Here is a 20,737-nt window from a genome sequence, read left to right as displayed (position 1 = left end):
AAAAAGGAGTAAATCAAAAAAAAATTATAAAAATGAAAACAACAACCGAAGTTATGCCAAAAAATATGAGAATTAAATGTGGTCTGTTAAATATCAGATCCCTGTCATCTAAAGCTCTATTAGTGAACGATCTGATATCAGATTATCATATTGATTTATTCTCTTTAACTGAGACTTGGCTGTGTCAGGAAGAATATGTCAGCTTAAATGAATCCACTCCTCCCAGTCATCTTAATACTCATATTCCTCGAGACACTGGTCGAGGTGGTGGAGTGGCAGCTATTTTCAGTTCTAGTCTTCTAATCAACCCAAGACCAAAACTTAGTTTCTGCTCTTTTGAAAGCCTTGTTCTGAGTTTTTCACACCCAGCTTGGAAAACTTTACAGCCTGTTTTATTTGTGATAGTATACCGCCCTCCTGGCGCATACTCTGATTTTCTAACTGAATTCTCAGAGTTTTTATCAGATTTAGTCCTGAGTTCAGATAAAATAATTATTGTAGGGGACTTCAATATTCATGTAGATGTTGATAATGATAGTCTTAGCATGGCATTTATGTCCCTTTTGGACTCTATTGGTTTCACTCAAAGTGTAAACCAGCCTACTCACCGCTTTAACCACACCCTCGACCTTGTTCTAGCTTATGGCCTTGAAACCGAAAACTTAATTGTCTTCCCACAAAATCCTCTTTTATCAGATCACTATTTAGTAACATTCGATGGTTAGACTACTCTCCAGTTAACAAAAATGTACTCACAAGATGTTTGTCTGATAGGGCTGTAGCTAAATTTAAGGAAACAATTCCAGCTGCTTTTAATTCTTTACCACATCTGTTTACTACAGAAAGCTCTTATGCTAATGTTAGTCCCTCTCAGCTTGATCAGTTTGTTGATAGTACTGCAGGTTTGCTGAGAAGTACTCTAGACTCCATTGCCCCCTTAAAAAAGAAGATTATTAAACGACAGAGGCTAGCTCCATGGTATGACTCAGAAACTCGTAACTTGAAGCAAATGTTGCGTAAATTTGAAAGAATGTGGCGATCAACCAAAACAGAAGAGTCTCGTTTACTCTGGCAAAATAGTCTTAATAAATACAGCAAGGCCCTACGGCATGCTCGAGGTGTCTACTACTCCTCCCTCATAGAAGAAAATAAAAACAATCCCAGGTACCTTTTCAGCACTGTAGCCAGGCTGACAGAGAGTCACAGCTCCACTGAGCCAAGTATTCCTATAGGCCTAAGCAGTGATGATTTTATGAGCTTCTTTAACTGGTGCAGATGTATCTTTGGAAACTGCTCAAAAACCTGATGTTTACCTTGACTGTTTTTCACAAATTGACCTTCCTGAGCTAAATTCTCTGATATCTTCGTCTAAACCATCAACCTGTCTTTTAGGCCCGATTCCAACCAAGCTGCTTAAGGAAGTCTTTCCCTCAATTAGCACTTCTTTACTAGATATGATCAATATGTCTTTATCGACTGGCTATGTACCCCAGCCTTTTAAACTAGCTGTAATTAAGCCACTTCTTAAAAAGCCTACCCTAGATTCAGGCACCTTAGCTAACTATAGACCTATATCTAACCTTCCTTTTATCTCAAAGATCCTTGAGAAAGCAGTCGCTAATCAATTATGTGACTTTCTTCATAACAACAGTTTATTTGAGGACTTTCAGTCAGGATTTAGAGTCCACCATAGCACTGAGACAGCACTTGTGCGAGTTTCAAATGATCTTCTTACTGCTTCAGACAGAGGACTTCTCTCTGTACTCGTCCTGTTAGATCTTAGTGCCGCTTTCGACACGATAGACCATCACATCCTGTTACAGAGACTAAAACATTTAATTGGCATTATAGGATCTGCATTAAGTTGGTTTAAATCTTATTTATCAGATCGATCTCAGTTTGTTAATGTTCATGATGTGTCCTCTATGCACACCAAAGTTAGTCATGGAGTTCCACAAGGTTCTGTGCTCGGACCGATTCTTTTTACCTTATATATGCTTCCTCTTGGTAATATCATGAGGAAACACTCCATTAATTTTCATTGTTATGCAGATGATACTCAATTATACTTATCTATGAAGCCAGACGAAACCAATCAGCTATCTAAACTAGAAGCATGCCTTAAGGACATAAAGATCTGGATGACTAGAAACTTTCTGCTACTTAATTCAGACAAAACTGAAGTTATTGTGCTCGGCCCAAAACACCTTAGAGATTCTTTCTCTAATGATATAGCTGCCCTAGATGGCATCAGCCTGGCATCCAGCACTACTGTTAGGAATCTGGGAGTTCTATTTGATCAGGATATGTCCTTCATCCCCAACATAAAACAAATATCAAGGACAGCCTTCTTTCATCTTCGCAACATAGCAAAAATCAGACACATCCTGTCTCAAAACGATGCAGAAAAACTAGTCCATGCATTCGTTACTTCCAGGTTGGATTATTGTAACTCGTTACTATCAGGCTGCCATAATAAGTCACTAAAAACTCTGCAGCTGGTACAAAATGCTGCAGCACGTGTGCTGACAAGAACTAGGAAGAGAGATCACATCTCTCCTGTATTAGCCTCTCTGCACTGGCTTCCTGTAAAATCTAGAATAGAATTTAAAATCCTTCTTCTTACTTACAAAGCTCTTAATGGTCAGGCACCATCATATCTTAAAGAGCTCATAGTGCCATATTACCCCTCTAGAACATTGCGCTCCCAGGATGCAGGCCTGCTTGTGGTACCTAAAGTCTCTAGGAGTAGTGTTGGAGGTAGAGCCTTCAATTGCCAGGCCCCCCTCCTCTGGAACAATCTACCAGCCAAGGTCCGGGAGGCAGACACCCTCTCTTCTTTTAAGAGTAGACTTAAAACTTTCCTCTTTGATAAAGCTTATATTTAGGGCTGGCTCAGGCTTGGACTAGCCCATAGTTATGCTGCTATAGGTTTAGACTGCCGGGGGGATCTGACACACCAAGCTTCTCTCTCTCTCTCTCTCTCTCTCTCTCTCTCTTTCTCTCTCTCTCTCTCTGTGTTTCTCTGTCTCTCTCCCTCTCTGTCGCTCTCTCTCTCTCCCTCTCTCTCTGACTCACTCTCTCTCTCTCTCTCTCTCTCTCTCTCTCTCCCTCTCTCTCTCTGTCATATTAATGCAGCTCATTAACTCTGTATCTTCTGGTCCCATTAACATTACTAACCACATATCTTCCCGGGAGTTCTTGTGATCCCTTGTCTTGAAGGTTCCTGGGGATCGTTGCTGCAGACCACCTGCTGCTGTGGACCCGCTCGACTGCAACAACTACTAACATCAGCCTTCTCCATAGTATCATTATTGTTGCTGCTAATGCTAATAGTAGACCTGTTGACTTCAACTGTTACAATTACGATTACCTCAGCCTTTATCATTACTCTGCTTCTCTCGCTAATTTATTTATTTATTTATTTTGTTAATCTTAACCCTAGTCTACCACTATTATTGGCATTGTAACCATAAGTATGTGTCTGTTGTTGTTCATGTAACAAGGACATGTTGTTGTTGTAACAAGGACATATGTTGTTGTTGTTGTAACAAGGACACATGTTGTTGTTGCTCTCTTTGCCTGTCTCTATCCTGCATCTCCTTCTATCCCATTTTCGGCCCATCCAGTCGAGGCAGATGGCTGTTCAACATGAGTCTGGTTCTGCTCGAGGTTTCTGCCTGTTAAAAGGAAGTTTTTCCTTGCCAATGTGCTGAATATTGCTAAGTGCTACTCATGGTGATTCATGTTGGGCCTCTCTTTAAATAACATAACAAAGAGTCGGTCTAGACCTGCTCTTTCTGTAAAGTGTCTCGAGATAACTCTGGTTATGATTTGGCGCTATACAAATAAAATTTGATTGATTGATTGATTGAACTCTGTAGACAGAGCTGACACAGCCTGTTTGCCTTTGGTTAGCAAGGTCTGCTTAGGTCGGACAGTTTCTATGGACAAGATGTAATCACCGTGGCTGTCATATATTATGTCTTTCTCAGTTTTTTGTCACAATAGTCAGATGGATCATCATGATAGATCAAAAAGGGAAAGAGGAAGAGCTCTCTCTCTCTCCCTCCCTCTGTCTCTCCCCCACTTCCTCCCCCCAACAGTTTGAGGCAGATAGCTCTCCACCCAGAGCCCTGTTCTGCTGAAGGTTTTCATCTCTTAAAGGGGAGTTTTTGCTTGTGCATTGTGGAATAGCTGGGTGTTAATAAAATTATACAGAGTATGCTGTCTAGACCTGCTCTCGATGAAAAGTGCCCTGATATAACTGGGCTGGGAGTGGGTTATAGGATTTTTAAAAAACAACATTTATCATCGATTAATGAATAAAAACGGTTTAATGAAGAGATTTTTCTACCCCAATAGAAATATGTAACTTAGTCCCACATTACAGCTTTAACATGGTGTTAATGCACCTTAAATAGTAGTTGCAGAAGAAAAAGAACAACAACAACAAGCAAAAACACAATCAATGATAATGATATATAGAGCAATGATAAGATCAGTTATTGATAATGGTTGCAATGCTCATGGATCAGCAGTTCCTACAGTGATTAACAAAAATGGACATTATACAAGCTAAGGACCTGAGAATATGTAGTGGAACATTTCATATTTCCCTGATTGAAATGGGTGAAATGCTCTTGGCAATCAGAAGGTATATTAACGTGGATGGAAATATTTTATAAAAACAAAAGCTGGATCAACATTGGGAGTTTCTAGGAAAAGCAAATAAGACCAAAACTAACTTGGGATAAAAGCTAAAGGCTGAGGCAGAGGCTATAAGAACTGCTAATGCGTGCCCTCCAGTCTTTTGGTCAGTTGTACCATTGTGGCTAATTTCAGAACCTGAAGTTGTGTATGCTAAATAACTGCAAGAGAAAGAATTCAGGGGATATAGTGCAATAAGTTAAGAACAGCCTGCAACAGAATTACAGGACATTTACAGATCTATACAGACTGGTCAAAGGATCCAGAGAGTGGGAGAGTCGCTTTTGGACTTTCCATTCCTAAAATAAGAATTCAAAAGTGACATAGAATATCAGACCAGATGTCAGTATTCACAGCAGAGATGGTGGCAATATTGGCACTTTGGTGGGTAGGTGTTATATGTCAAGTCAGTTATATATAGTGACTCAACAGCAGCTCTTACTTCAATAAAAGATAGAAAAACCATGGATAGACCCGATATTCTAACTGAAATATATCAAAGGTGGGATTTATTTGGGTACCAGCACACATGGCTGTACAAGGAAATGAGGAAGCAGATTCCCCGGCAAAGAATGCGACTCAAGGAAAGATTAGAAATCCCCTTACAATACGGACTGGGAGAATTCTCCTGCACAAACGCAAGATGGCAGTAATGTCCGGTAGGTATTGGTGGCAGCTGTAGTATAACCTATAGGAAGAAGAATACTGTTTAGTCTTGTGACCTGTAAATGAGGAAGCAGTGGGAACAACCAAGCTGGTGTAAGTGATCATTTTTTCTCGTTCAGATAATTCACTTTCTCTATTTAAGGCATTAGACCCTTTACATATGCTGCTTAGGTCTATTACTTCTTGCGGTTTGCGTTTTTAGCTTTAACTGATTCTCAAACACCAAATCAATGAGAATAAAAAAATTAATCTCAGGTGATGGAGTCGTTCTTTAATGCAGCGAACTAATTTTCAAACCTAACGTTAAATTTAGTGGCTCCCTCTAAGGATAATGTAACGCTGGTAAGTTTTATCATCACACCTTCGGGAAGTGTGTAAAGCAAAAGCATGGGGAAACTTCTGCTGTGATTCACGGTATACCTTTAATGACCGCCCAGACCTTAGGAAAACAGATCACTCAACACAACTGTGAACAAATGTCACTCCGCCAATCTTAATTATCAGTAACCCTTACAGGCAGAGTGCACCATGTCAAATAGTTACCTTTCAGAATAAAAGGAACAGAATACCATGTAAATATAAATGTTTACCCTTAAATGATATTACGTAAATTATCTTAATTACCTAAAAAAAGGAAATCTTCAACATAAACCTTTACAAAACAAATCTCATCTTACAATAATATAACGACCTGGCACATTAGGAAGTCGAGTGACTGCTCTTTGAAGTAGTACTGATATGTTGTCAATTTAGAACACTGATAATCCATACTTCCAGATCTTGAGGAGTTGTTACATGGATCAGGGCGATCCAATCCAATGTTACTTTGGAAAAAACTAAAGTAAGGATCTTGGATAGCGCAAGACTGTATTTTAAAATCCAGGTCATTCTGAAATATATTAATCTTTACCAAACAACTGAGCCATAGTGTTATACCTGCCCCAAAGGGCTGTTGCAGTAACCGCAATATTGCAAAACTGCATCTTGCTACGCAAATGATGTGATGACAAGCCATAAGTTTGTCTGGCTTTCTGCAATGTGTGGCCATTCTGTGGAAGCCAGAGGACAAGGACACGCTCACTGCAACCTCCTCCCTCACCTGCTTTACCTCAGGGAAATTCCTGGCTGATCCCTGAACAGGTAAAACACTGAAGCCAAAAATTGATCAAGCTTTCCCTCATGCACACTCTTAACAATATAGCCTCTGGGACCAACAGCCAAGTTTCTAGGGCTTCCAGGAGTGCCAGTGGTTATTCTGGATGAAGACTTCCTTTTCTGTGCGCTTTTCATTGTTTGTGGTTTGCCTAGCAACTTGAGAAACGAGAATGGAGTTGGAGTAAGAGATGACTTCTACGGTTAGCTGCACATGTGAGATTCTCTGAGATTAATTGAAAAAAAAAGCTCTATTGTCTTAAGATAATGCCAACGGGTTGTGGAATTGTATTAAGGCAGATGCGTTCCACCTCTTTTGCCCTCCACACTGACTGTTTTGCTGCGTACATCGTACGTAAAGCCTGCTCAAACACTTAAAGATTATACTATTGGGACTATAAACAGAAATCAGAACACCTAAAACACCAAAAATTCTATCACAGACAGATTCTGCATTCATATACAAGGTCTGGTAATTGAGATTAGATCATGAGATCAATGGGTCTCGAAATTTGAATGATAAAGGAAGTGATACTGCTGGAACAGCGTAAATGCATACAGCATCTCTTATGGTGAGACACACTAATAATGGTGTCTAATGTCAATATGGACTTTCTTATGCTGTTTTTTTTTTAAGTTTTTAAGTGCATGTGGTTGGTGTTGCTGTTATCCAGCACCACCTTGGTTTTGGATCTTTGAGACATGCTGTCATTTACTTAAAGCCTGGTCCACATGTGGCTCAGCTGCTGTTGTGAGAATAGCATCGCAGGTAAAAGGGTAGTAGATCCAGTAGCACAAAGGAGAAGGACTAGTATGAGTCCCTACTTTTAAAATGCTTTCCTTTTAATTCAGAAATGCTTCTGCACCGCATTTCACCTGAAGCATCTGTTCAATTAAATAATATCATATTATTGCTATGAATGACTTAGCTCTGTCTTAATGCAAAGATGCTTTGTGCGCCCTGTCCTTCAGGTTGACGGTGTCTATCAGTTTGCAGATATGTCGGGTCTTGGCTTGGCAAAGAGATGGCTACCGGCTCACTTGCTGCTCTTGTGGATGATGACCAACATCTCTGGTGACTGGCTGTTATTGCTATTTACACTGATATTATCAGCTTCTCTGAAAAAAATATTTTCAGCTGGCCACTGCATTGACACGGTGGAGGGACTCACACAGACGACCGTGACAAAGAAATGCACGGTGGTTTCATCCACTAATTGGAAAATAACATGATGTACATGTTTTGAAAATGTTAGACGTGACTATAGACGTGTTCAGTTACAATTGCATCAGTAACCTCTTCTTAGGATGTTGGGAATAATAGGATATGTCACATTTTGCATGCCCTACCATACGCTAATGAAAAGTGAAAAGGGTAAAGTAAGTTTAACAACTCATAATGAAATGGGAATTTTAGGCATCAGTAGCATAAAGTCTGTGCTGATAGGTGATGTTTGGGTGGTAAAACATAGAAACAACTACTCATAAACAAACTAATCTAAAGTGAAGGCCATGATGCAGGTGCAAGTTCTAAAGAAATGTGCTGTATGATTTTTCGATCCTGAATTGAAATAATTCATTAATGATGGCAATCTATCTGGTGTTTGTTCTTATTTCTCTGTCTGTCCTCCAGAGTCCAGAGTGTATTTCTTTGCTCCAGAGGTGGTCACACTCGAGAAATTCTCTAAAGGAAATGTCACCATTACTTCCAGGTAAGCACAGAAACAATCTCTTTAGAGTTACTGAAAAGTCACTTTCACATTATGGCAAAAAACAAGGCTCTTCACTGAATGTACTGCTTTACTCAGTGTTCTTTGGTCATGGAGTAACTTAATGAAAATTAGTTTTAACATGATGTAGAAAAACCTCACTCAGGTTCCACATTAAAGAAAGAATCATCCGAAAACATCAGGCATGGAGAGAGACATGCATGCATATAATAGTATGACCTTTCTGCCCCTCTGAGTCTTTTTTGAATCTGACAATTTAAACTTCAGTACTACTTGAGTCACATGTTGTTCTCAAGATAAGTCGTAATGACTGTCGTAATGACAATAACAGCTTAGGTTGTGAAACAAAGTTCCCCTACTTAAGAGCTCCCGTGTAAGTTAAGTCTGATAAAAAGGGTACAAAAAAGTAAAGGTACAAAGAGATTGGCTAATACAACTAAAAACTAATTGGTTTTACACTGTCTACTAGCATTTAGCGGACAAAATAATCAAAGTTAATATAGAATGTCTACTAGCACTGGACAGTTTTCATCATGAGTTTCTAGTTGTAATTGCTCTCCAAAGGAACAGAAGAGGAAAAGGCGAGAGAACATTTTTTTCTTATTGGGATATTAAACTTTATCTTATCTCTTCTAATGCCAAAAGACATAATTACACTATGAAATATGAAACACAAAGACTACCCCCACTTACTAACAAATTTCCTGGAAGATACCATGAACCGATCTTTATTCAAGCCCGTCTTTTAACCTCACTAGCCGATTCATTTGTGATAAGACTGTAAATGAACAGAGTCACATGCAAGGAAAAGAAACTGTTACAAGTTTCTGTTGGATTGGTTGTGCCCGTCCTTTGAAATGTTCAAGCTCTTATTGTCAGCTGAAACTAAAGTTCTGAGGTTTGTCAGTTGTGTTTTTTCAGGTTTTATTTCAGTCAAGGAAACTGGACTTGGTTGATGTTCTTGAAGACGTATTGCCTCTCATTCCAAAGGCTCAGAAAGGGCAAGCACATTTCAAATGAATACATTTTTTCTGATACAAAATAAAAGAAGTGAAAATCAGCCTTTGATCTTTCATTGATATTTAACATTTAAATCTCTTTTCATTTTAGGCATGTGTGTGTGTTTTCCAGGTCATTAATGTGTTAATAGTTGTTGTGGTCAAATAAGTGACATCAATTAACTACAACGTCTATTAGCATATTAATGACCCACTGAGTCTTATATTTCTAGCTCTGTCTATCAATCAGTTTAGCACTGAAGAAGCCTTTCAGATGAGAGGTGAAAGAACTTGAACCATGTCCAGTTGCCTTTTGGAATTACCATGACCTGGATGACTGAGAACCTTCACAGACTTCTTAGTTCTCTTTATCCAATGAACTTGTTTACATCGATTGTGTAACAGCTAAAACAGCTTTCAGAATTGATATCATTTCCTGATTTCTGTGTCATTCTATAGTCTACCTGTCAACCAGTCTGCTGTCATTGAGTTCAATGTGACCTACAGCTCCAAGAGGAACTACTCATCTGTAATTACAGTGCCTCAGCAGGTAACACATAAACGCAAATAAAAAAAAAGTGTGCTGCATAGGAAGCATACGTACTTTCAATCTACTATTCTTTAGAGTGTGTCTGGATGTAAATTGTTTTTCTTTATGTTGTCAATTTTTTTTCAAGTCCAATAATGTATTTTGTTCTGCTTACTAGTGGAGACAGATAGCATGCTTTAACATCGTCCTGTGTTGCAAATGTGATCTTTGCTACTTATAACCACACCCAGCTGTGAAGTTGGCTTTACATGCTCCATGGACGTGACCCTTTCTACTCTAACTCTTTTTACTATCCTCTGTTCAAATTATGCACTATGCACCAAAGATATGTAACTCTTATTTTTGGTGACCCTACTTTACTTTTCCGCAACCATTAACATCAGGCTAAAACATTCAGCTTAACAATATTCGTGTACCGCATTATGAATTCAAATATATGCTTCAAATATAGAGCTATTCTGCAGATACAGTTTTATAAACAATTCCTCCAAGGAGAAAGAGAACAAAAGTAGCTTATTCTTCTAAAACGTATAATTTAATTTGCCAAAGCTAAATGTAGGTTTTTTTCTCTGCACCACAGAACACCATTGTTGTCCAAAATAGATATTAAATGCCTCAAATACAAAGAACCAAGCCCAGATCTTTGTGAGCTTTAACCCTATGAAAGTCATTATTGCGCAATATGTTGTGTATGTTTAAGATTACAAAATGAAAGCATGAGTCACCTAAGAAAACAATCATAAAAGTTTTTTATTTATTTCTAAATACTCATAACTAGCACCACCACTAAGTCCTTTAAATGGAACCTCTTGGGTTAATATTCTTGTTTTGTTTAGGTTTTGCTGCCAGCAGAGGCAACCTCAGTCAGGTTTAATGTGACTGCCCATGATGTGGGCCAGGTGACCACACACCTACTGAGCAACAACACAGACCTCAACAGGTGGGTTTAGTACAAAAGCTGCATGCGCTGACACAACTTTACTTTCCTCCTCTTAAGGCCAGTTCAGGCCAAATATTGGGGACAAGACTAAACTAAACCTTTTTATTATAGTAATATTAGTAATATTGCAGAGAAAGACACAGCGCTGTAAACTGGGCCATCTCAGTTCAACAACTGCTTAGCAACTGTGTTGTTGACAGCTTTTCAAGTCACCATTGGCTGGTTTTAAAACAGGCATGTCATCTTTTTTATCCAATCAGCTTGTAGCATAGTCAGATACAAACCGTCAGCCGATGTGACCGGAAGAGATTTGGATTAAGGAAAGAGCAAGTTCCTCATCAATTTGTTTGAAGAAAAGCTGCATCTGTATGACAAGGGTCTTCTAACATTTGTTGGTTGCTATTTGTTAACACACTGTTTAATGTTGGTCCCTCCTCCCCTGCTCTCTAAGCGGGTGGAGAGAGGCAGTCATCAATCAAGCTAGGGATAAACGAAGAAAGCAGTGAATCAGGAAATTATATCTCATAGTTTCACAGCAGCTAGGTTCTAGAGTATAAATAAACATGCTTGCACTTCCTTACGAACCTGTACCACAGGTAGTGCAGGAAGCTACAATATTTTCTTACATTCTTAAACTAGACACTGGCCACTTGACTAGCTAAGTCAAAGGTTGCGTCATCAATCAGGAGGAGTCAAGCTGAGTTCACAACACAGCAACCAGTAGACACACAAGCAAATCATGCTGGCCATTCTGGTGAGCAAAGATCAGATTAATTATCAGGTTGCATGAAAACATTTAGAAACGATGTGCCATAAGTTTTAATAGTGCAGGACAAAATGTACATGATTTTCATTATGCCAAAAAGACATTTTAACCGTTTGACTGTTTTGAATGATAATGATGCTACTGTAAATTTAGATTCTGTTTACAATCCTGACTCTCTCTGTTTTAGTTTGTTCATCAGGATTCACTTTATGGTCGTCCGTAGCAACGCCCTTTCTGTAATCAGTCAGGTGATAGGCTGGATTTACTTTCTCGCTTGGTCGGTGTCCTTCTATCCACAGGCCTGGCAAAACTGTAGGAGGAAAAGGTAATATCTGTTTATCTCTGCTATTATTTTTAATCATGTAGGTTTTTGGATAGTTTCCTTTTGCAGTTTATTAGAAAAACACGGGGCTTACACTGGAAATGTGGAAATAAATCTGTCTACAAGAATGTTTTTGAATATGTTTAGGCCTAAAGATAGGCTACATTTAAGCAACATCATGCTTTATCTACAGATCTGGTTGTATCATTGTGTAATTTGTCCTTGTTGTTGCTTAATGATCTTGCTTAAGTATCTGCTGGGCTCACACTTATTTTTTGGACTTTCAGAAAACTTGAGGCTATTGAACAAAGACCTCACCGATTACACCTCTTGTTTGAATCCTCACAAAACATATACAGAAACCCAAAACATGGCAATACAGTGACCATAGCCTCCATTAGTAACATGGGGCTGTCTATGTGGAAGTTGAATGACTCAGTGTTAGTAAACCCAGAGGATGATGAGTTCAACATAAACTTTTACAAAAACCACATTTCGAAATATTTAGTGATGCCAAGGCAAAGGAAAATGGTGACCTTCCTAAATCTATGCATTCTGCGCTTGTATTTTCACTGCCTAATAAAGTACCATCACAGTATGGAGGATATCGGCCTATCTCACTCAATGATTGTTAAGGAAAACTGAATGCAAAGCATGAACCCTAACCCTAGCATGAACCCATGATCAAGTGCTTCCTAAGCTAAGGCCTTGTTTTTGTCCACGGTACTACCTTGGTCCTGGGTGTTTGGATCCCAAGTGGACAGCTCAGAGTACATCACTTCACACCTGGCAATAGAATCCATCTCCACATGCGTCTCAAGTGACCACTTGTGATCACTTCCCTGCACTGTATGCAGATAAACAGTTATGTCTTTTTTATAATGACAGATTTACATGATTAAAAACTGTGATGCAGAAAAAGTGTGAAAAGGGGTGTTGTGGCCACCCTACTAAAATTCATATACTTAATGTGTGCATGCTTGGAAGGACTTGAAAAGTAATTATACCAAAAGCCTTTTTGGAGAAGTGTTAAATCAGACAAGACTGACATGCAAGTTGCTCTGTTTAGGGAGACTGCTTGGTCTAAACTCGGGTGGGTTTTTAGCTCATAATCAGAAATTCCTTCTTGATCTCCAGCTGGTAGTTGGCTAGTGGGAGCAAGCTCAACACAGTGCATGCATGTTCCGTGGTTGGTGAACCTGCAACTTTATCTTGTATCTCACCTCTATAACACCTTTCTTAGTTGATTTATTGTATAACTTATTTCTATCTTTTTATAACCGTTTTATTATTGTTGTAGTACTTTATAAGACTAAATACTTTTTTATGATAATGTGTATATATTTTTTTGATAATGTATTTTCAGTTTGCCTATGTAATGCCTATGTATGTAATGTGCATATTCTAATAAGAATAATATAAGAATTTGGACCATGTCTAATAATGTGAAAAAAAACAACAAAAAAACCCCAACAACAAAGGCAAAAAGAACTTATTCACTGTGGATTTCATTAAAGTAGTTCAAACTTTTACATTTGCAATAATGATTAATCCAAATAAGCTACAGGGGCTTAGCAAAACACTCTTGAAGTCTATCTGGTATGTGTGCCAAATCGTTATCTCAGTAGAGTTTCAGGTCTGCCATTTACTGGGGATGGGGGTTTGTCTAGAGGCAGTGCTTGTTAATTTAACAAGTCCTTAAATTTCTAAGAATTTCCAAATAATTTAGAAGAACATTTCCTGGAGCAAACTCTGTGTACTGAACTGTAGTTATTAAATAGAGAAAGACAGAAGGCAGATTGCTGACAGTGAGTCAGGGGAATAAAAAGGGAAATTACATGTTTAGCTGGATTAAAACTGCAATGTTCCAATTACCTGGTTCACTGTGCCGATTTTTTTGAGTAGTTTTTTGCTAATTATAGAATCAAATGTAATCAATTTGTGAAATCGCATCTATGTATATCTTGGCTGATATTTCTCTGATCTTATGCTTTATAATGTCTATTTTGTCTGTGTTGTCTAACTGGGTATCCTGTGATGTCATCTGTATAGGCTAGAAGTGAAAAATGTAGCAAACAATTGACAGAAATAAACGGAGTCAAACACATCATATTAACATGATAACATTTGTTTCAGTGTTGTAGGTCTCAACTTTGATTTCCTGGCTCTCAACCTCACTGGCTTTATCGCTTACAGTGTCTTCAATATTGGACTCTTCTGGGTTCCTTATACAAAGGTAGTTTCATTCTTTATGGGGCACTCCTCTGTTTCTACATATAATGATCAGTCTTCCAGTCATGTTTAGAGCTACTGGGAGAACCTGGAGAAATCTTTTAGAAGTGAAATGATGGATATCTGAGTTACCACTTTATCAATTGTGTACAGTCATACCACAATTCCAATTCAGTGGGCAGCTACAGAACATGAATCTTTTATAGCTTTGAATTACAATCCAGAGGAAAATGACAGAACTAAACAGAGTTTTTTCTTTCTTTAAGTTTTATGGAAGTGGAGTGATTTTCCCCCTAAAATGTAAAAAAGAAACATTGTAAAACAGCAAAACAAGAAATAATCATACATGTTGCATCACTGCACCTAAGCTGGCTTAGTTTGCCAAAGATCTCTGACCTGAACATTTTGGTAAAAACACAAAACAAAACAAAAACATTACAAATCACATTCTATTTTTCTTTTTTTCCATTTTTTTGTCTATTCATTTGGCCACAAGTTTTGTATATCAGAGCAGTTTGCAGTGGAGTTTATAAACCACAAGGGATAAATGTTTAGAAACAGAACATTTGTCTATATATTTTACTCAATGCACCACAATGTAGCTCCAGACTCCTGTAAATTGGACATTTGTTGTTTCTTGATTCTTATTTGAAGAATTTCAATGCTCTTAAATGGCAGAACTGTTGCACACCTTGTGTTTTTTTGTTTTGTTTTTTTGACAGCATGTAGTGTCTGTTGTGTGTTAAGCTGCTGTGTGCCTCCACTGTAGGAGGAGTTTCTGAAGGACAATCCTAATGGGGTTAACCCTGTTGATGCCAATGATGTCTTCTTCAGTCTCCATGCTGTCCTGCTCTGTTTGGTTTACGTCATCCAGGCTGCTGTGTATGAGGTGTGTGTCTGCAATATTGAGAAGCTTTTAAAATAAAATATTTTCAATTCCAAGTGTTCAGAAGGAGAAATTGTCCCAAATAGCCATCCACAGGCCTGGTTGCTAAACTTTTATTGTGTGCAGTGGCACAAGTGTCTGGCTCTTAGTTCCAGTATAAAAATTGCCAATGCTCATTTTCCACTTAATCTACTGGTCGAGGTGGTTAGTAGTATTGGGTGAGTTTACAGGGCAATAGGCCACATCCATCAGTAGCCAGGTTCCCAACAAGCTCTTCAGCAGTAGACTTCCTGAAATGCCACTCGATCAGTTATTCCAAACTTTTCAAATATCTGTTTGCTGAAATGGGAAGCAAATGCTAACTTAATAATAATAATTACAGATTAAGAAAACCGTCATTCTTCAGGAAGTGTTTTATTTCATTGACCGTAACTTCATTCACTGCTTTTGCCTTCTACTCTGTTGTTTTTTGGCTGCATTGAGTCACATTTTCTGTTACAAATAGAAAAAGCTGTACAGCTGTTTTTTTACTAATAATATTAGTGCTGTAAAATGCACATTATGCTAAATGCACCATGTAAACTATTAATGTATATTAAATCTATATTTTCATATAAGAAATCCATTTAATTTTAAGTAAATGATTCCATTGTCCTTTTCTGTGAATTTTATAGGACTGAAGTATCCTTTACGCTGTATGCACATGTAATCCTTTGTGTCCTCTCTCTTTCAGAGGGGCGGTCAAAAGGTGTCCTGGACAGCCTTGATCTTGTTGCTGATTGGCTGGACTTTTGCCTTGGTCAGCTTGTTCCTTGCTGTAGCCAAAAAGATCACTTGGTTGGAGTACCTCTACTATTTCTCCTACATTAAACTAGCAGTCACTCTGATCAAATATGTTCCACAGGTAAGCTCTAAAGTCACACACTTTAGGACCAAACAAATGGAAACAATCAAACACTGTAATCTGTTGCAGTACAGTAACTTTGCGATAAATACTATATTTGTTCAAATGTTACATTTATGTTTGTTTTGTGTTTTTAGACTGTAGTCATGGTAGCAGGGTTGTTCTTCAAAAAAGTAACTACTATAACTATTCAATAGAGTCATATACAGAAACAGAACAAACTAACACCTCAAGAAGACTGACCGACTGTAACAGATTTGACAGGACACCCAAATATTATGATGGCATGATGGCAGCATGAATCATGTAAGAACCAGACACCAGATGTGATATTTAACCTGGAGGAGCCTGTTTCCACCTGTAGGCTGCAATAGTAGTTTTATTTGATGAAACTTCAATTACCTAATCATTAAAACAAGACATGAGAGATTTTAGACTTATTGACAGTTGAAGAATGAGAAAGCCATCCGAGTCTGGAGAGCATTTTTATTTAGGGCTACTCCCCAGAAGTCAGTTATTCGAGTCGTCACACAAAAAGGCCCCAAGTCAGCCATCATTTTGTGAGTTGAAAATGATGGTGACATAACTTTTAACACTACGGAAGTTGTAGGCTCAAAATATTTTAATCAACCAACAGCATGCACTCATGTAAATTCTGTAATGTTAACTTACAGGTAAAAAAATGAGACTCATGAAGGCAAACATGGAAGTTTAATGTGGCACCGAACTGATTTAAAAATCCTTCCTATATGAACAGACTTAATTATGAGTTCAGTACAGTTTCTTATTTCCTTTCACTCCACCAATCTCTCTCACTGTAAGACTATATTATAAGACAAGATATACAGTTCTGTTTAATCATTAACATGACCATCCTCAACCAGAAACATTGGCTCTGAAACATCAACTTTTTTCCTCATCTAGGGTTTAGCGCCTAGTCATCAGATCTGTTTTTGTAAGAAAAGAACAGCTACAATCTGTTTAGACTATGCAATCTAAGAAACACTTATTCAAACTTCAAGATCAAGACAAGTTGTGTATCACTAGATGCAGCAAGAGCATTTAACGAAGTTAACTTGACTTTCTTACTTAAAACTTGAAAACTAGTCAAATGTTGCTTCAGGGTGTCATTCATCCATTAGCTAAGTCCACTATACAATCACCTAAAGAAACAGTCCCCACAAATGCTATCGTCGTAGCCAGCGGTTTGCTTTTAAGGACATCTGGCCAAGATTTCCTTTTCTCTTCGTTTCTATTCTATACAGTCAGACTTACAATGTCAGAAGCAAGAATGGAATTGTTTAGAATTAGTTGCTCTGATTGTAGCATCCAAAGATTTTGTGGTCTGTGCTCTAGATAATGCTGAATGAAAATCAAAACTCATAAAATCAGGCTGAGTGGTAGAGTCGGTCGTCTTTTAATCGGAACGTCGGAGGTTCGATCCCCAGTTCCCTCAGTCTACATGTCAAAGTGTCCTTGGGTAAGACACTAAACCCCAAATTGCTCCCGGTGGCTTAGCCAACGGGTATGAATGTGATAACTGATTGACAGTTGGGTACTTTACGTAGCAGCCTCTGCCGTGTATGAATGTGTGTGTGAATGGGTGAATGTGACATGTAGTGTTAAAGCAGCTTTGAGTGGTTGCAAAGACTAGAAAAGCGCTACAAGCAAGTACAGTCCATTTATCATTTACCATTTTTGATTGTTTGCAGGGCCTGCTTCAGTGGCCTCTGTTGTCTGAAACAGATTTAAGCAGAAGTTTTTGTTAGGATTTAAAAAACATTTACTATCATGCTACACTTCAAATGCACTTCTTTCACAAGTTATTGTTAAAATTAAACTGACATAAAACACATTTGGATTAAGAATATTCATTGTACTGATTAAAGACACCCATTTAGGTAACTGAAGTGAACTGTTTAAAAATGAGTGAATAACATTTTGATGTGTACAGTCCATTTATCATGAATATGTGTTGTGATTTTTCTGTTAAGTTTATATATGAAATACACGGGTGAACAGGATTTAATGCACTTTTACTGATTGAATGTTTATTCTAGAATTGATAAATGTTGTATTGTTGAGTGTTATTATAGTCTGTTTCAGTGCTCTTCAACAAAATTAATTTAGATATAATATGTTGTATTTTATTTTTGTTCATTTTATGAATTATCATTTGAGTGAATGTAACACCGTTGTTTTTTTGTTTTTTTACAGGCTTTCATGAACTACAGAAGAAAGAGTACTGAGGGCTGGAGTATTGGCAATGTGTTGCTGGACTTCACTGGAGGAAGCTTCAGTATTTTACAGATGATCTTACAGTCTTACAACAATGGTAACTTTTACACTTTTTATCTTATATGCTCTGCTTAATCTCATATCAGTTTGAGTTTTTAGAGTACCCACAATTTTTAATGTACAATTTTTAATACATAGTATATAATAGAGGTTTTCTCCTTGAGGAATTGTCAATTGAGTTTGATTGCATCCTTTTGGGGACTGTATTTGGCTTGGTGGCCTAAAATATATTGTAAAAAGAGAGGTTGGTTTATTTCAAAATAAGGCAAATTATTTTCTCTCAAAGGTAAATGACAACTGGTTTAGAAAGGTTCTTTCCATGTCTAAAGTATTTATACATGTGAAGTATGTATATGCCACCAAACTAAAACGCACAGTGCTGCAATAAATGACACTTTTTACTTTATAACTAACCAAAATTTAGCCTGCATGAGTGTACTCACTTTATCTTCCATACAGGCCTATCTTCACATTTGGTGGTCAGTCAGTCTGCTTACAATTAAACTGCAAGCCCTGCATACACAATGCTACACTGCTGCCTTTAGAAATGTGACTACCTCCTGGCCTCCTCCTTTGAGCATTTAGCTGTATGACAGTTTGGAATGTTGTTTGTTAACTAGTGTTAATGTTCATTAAGTGTTATGTATCTAAAGCTCTGCCACCTCTGTGTCAAGCTTACCCAAATTTGTTCCAGAGTAGCCATTACGTTTTTTAGTAGACCTATCTCTGTCGGAGGTACCTGCAGGGTTAATTTCATTTAAAGCCTTCGAGCAAAAATCAGTCCCTTGACCAGCATACATGCTTGTGACAGTCCTTCAAATAAATGAATAGATTTGTTTGAGTTTAAACATGTGCACACTGTGCTGCTGCAACTATCAAAAAGATATGATTGCAAAGAAAACCAAACCTTAAGATGATAAAAGCTAAACTACTAGTGTTTACCATGTTCATATTTGCTGTAAACCAGTATTTGCTGATTTGAAAAGATTTATATATACTTTTGAAGACCTGCTGGTATGATTACAACTATGTTTGCCACAACAAATAACTTAATTTATATCGGACTGACAGTTTGTTGTTGTTCTCGCTGTATTGAATATGTGTCTCTCCACAGACGAGTGGACGCTCATATTTGGTGATCCTACAAAGTTTGGCCTGGGTCTGTTTTCTGTGGTGTTCGACATCCTCTTCATAACTCAGCACTACTGTCTCTACAGACAATCACCACAGTACGAAGCTATTAGAGAACAACCAGATGCCTGACACTGACTCTGTGCTCTGTTGATGGACTGTCTTTAAACACAATCACAAGGGAGCATATAACTGATTTCTGGCAGTCAACATAAAATGAGCACACCTTATCAACCAACAGATGATTGAAGCTGCTATGTTGCTTTTCTCAAGAGAAGTGTGCCTTCTTCTTAAATGTCTCAAGATCTGCACTTTATGTTTTGATGTCAATGTAATCACTTTTAATAAACGTAGTTATCACATGACTTTTGAAATAACATAATTATAGAGCCTGATTCATACATTGACAAGCAAAAATTGTTAGCCAATTTTAGCTCAGCACTGATCAGTATTGGTGTTTTGAAATTACAGAAAATATTGCAGCAGGAATGTCATAGTGTGTCTGCCAGAGAACACTGAAATGTTTATTAAGTTTCAAGATTTTCACAGGTGAGAAAGAAACCATTAAGATGTGAGGAACCAATGAACACCTGGAATAACATAACAAAGAGTGTAAAAGTAAAAATTTGTGACTAAGTGACAAAAAACAGTTCTTGAAAGTCAAAAGGGTTGGGGTTAGGAAAATATTCTTGATAAACTATTGGGTTGGATACAGTGTTGCCACTCTGCATTGCTGCCAAGTTGTCTAAGTGGTTTCTGTTCATTGCATCACATTACAGGATCAGGATTATTTAATTTGGACACAAAACAAAAAATTAGGTTGTCCAAATTCAGGTCTAACCAGGTGAATCCACTGTATAGCAGAAAAAACTGCAGGTGCACCTTTCTATCTTACCTGAATTACAATGTAATGAATATAAAAAAATGTTTTTTTTCAGTGCCTTGCTAAGAAACTGTACAGGGTATGTTATTGATCCAGTTTTACATTGAAATATGAGAATTAGCCCAACAGGTGGGCTTAACATCCAGAGTGTGGATGTCTGACAGAGGCATTAATGTAGTGTACAAAGTCTTTCTATTGCATTCCATTTATTTTTTATGCAAACCATGATTCAAACAAACATATCTGCTGTCACAGTCAGTTTGAAAGTTCAGCTCCACTCTGCCATGAACGTGGCTATTGAAAACAAAACACATAAGTCAGCAAGCAGATTCATTGTATTCTTTTGACACATTAAAATAATGCTGTGTGACACATTGATCTCATTTGTCTCAATTGTCTCTTTGTTTCCCTCACTTGAGTTTTAAGGCCTGGAAACAGGAGGATTTAAAGGAGCATAAGGACTGTTCATTCTTACCCATAACGGTTGTTGCAGTCTGCACCAGACAAGCAAACTTTGATTTTGCCTTTTAATAATACTCTGTTCCACTCATTGGAAAATATTGTAAAAA

At 37.7% G+C, this 20,737-nt stretch overlaps 1 protein-coding gene across 2 annotated transcripts; it reads left to right on the top strand.

The window, feature by feature from the left end:
• Positions 1-5,432: 5,432 nt before the first annotated feature.
• Positions 5,433-20,546, top strand: ctns (cystinosin, lysosomal cystine transporter). 2 transcript variants are annotated; one of them, XM_069679549.1, is made up of 11 exons: positions 5,433-5,469; positions 7,501-7,603; positions 8,162-8,240; positions 9,716-9,806; positions 10,643-10,746; positions 11,700-11,837; positions 13,971-14,070; positions 14,836-14,955; positions 15,686-15,856; positions 18,074-18,191; positions 19,269-20,546. In XM_069679549.1, exons 2-11 carry the CDS (start codon positions 7,528-7,530, stop codon positions 19,415-19,417), a joined length of 1,146 nt encoding a protein of 381 aa, XP_069535650.1. In that variant the 5' UTR covers positions 5,433-5,469; positions 7,501-7,527; the 3' UTR covers positions 19,418-20,546. The 2 variants fall into 2 exon arrangements, with proteins under 2 accessions (XP_069535650.1, XP_069535651.1); XM_069679550.1 differs by lacking the exon at positions 5,433-5,469 and adding an exon at positions 6,388-6,516.
• The last annotated feature ends 191 nt before the right edge of the window (positions 20,547-20,737 follow it).

Source organism: Semicossyphus pulcher, unplaced genomic scaffold, assembly GCF_022749685.1.
Source record: "Semicossyphus pulcher isolate SPU_LCO1_2020_fin unplaced genomic scaffold, fSemPul1.0.p SCAF_4, whole genome shotgun sequence".
Taxonomy (NCBI): Eukaryota; Metazoa; Chordata; class Actinopteri; order Labriformes; family Labridae; genus Semicossyphus; species Semicossyphus pulcher.
This window is presented reverse-complemented; position numbering and strand designations above follow the sequence as displayed.

What these genes read in the sequence shown, in the direction of transcription:
- ctns (XM_069679549.1), top strand. Translation starts at nt 7,528, where the DNA reads ATGTCGGGTCTTGGCTTGGCAAAGAGATGGCTACCGGCTCACTTGCTG. An exon ending in GATGATGACCAACATCTCTG is followed by an intron (nt 7,604 to 8,161) that starts GTGACTGGCTGT and finishes TCTGTCCTCCAG; the next exon opens with AGTCCAGAGTGTATTTCTTT. An exon ending in TAATTACAGTGCCTCAGCAG is followed by an intron (nt 9,807 to 10,642) that starts GTAACACATAAA and finishes TGTTTTGTTTAG; the next exon opens with GTTTTGCTGCCAGCAGAGGC.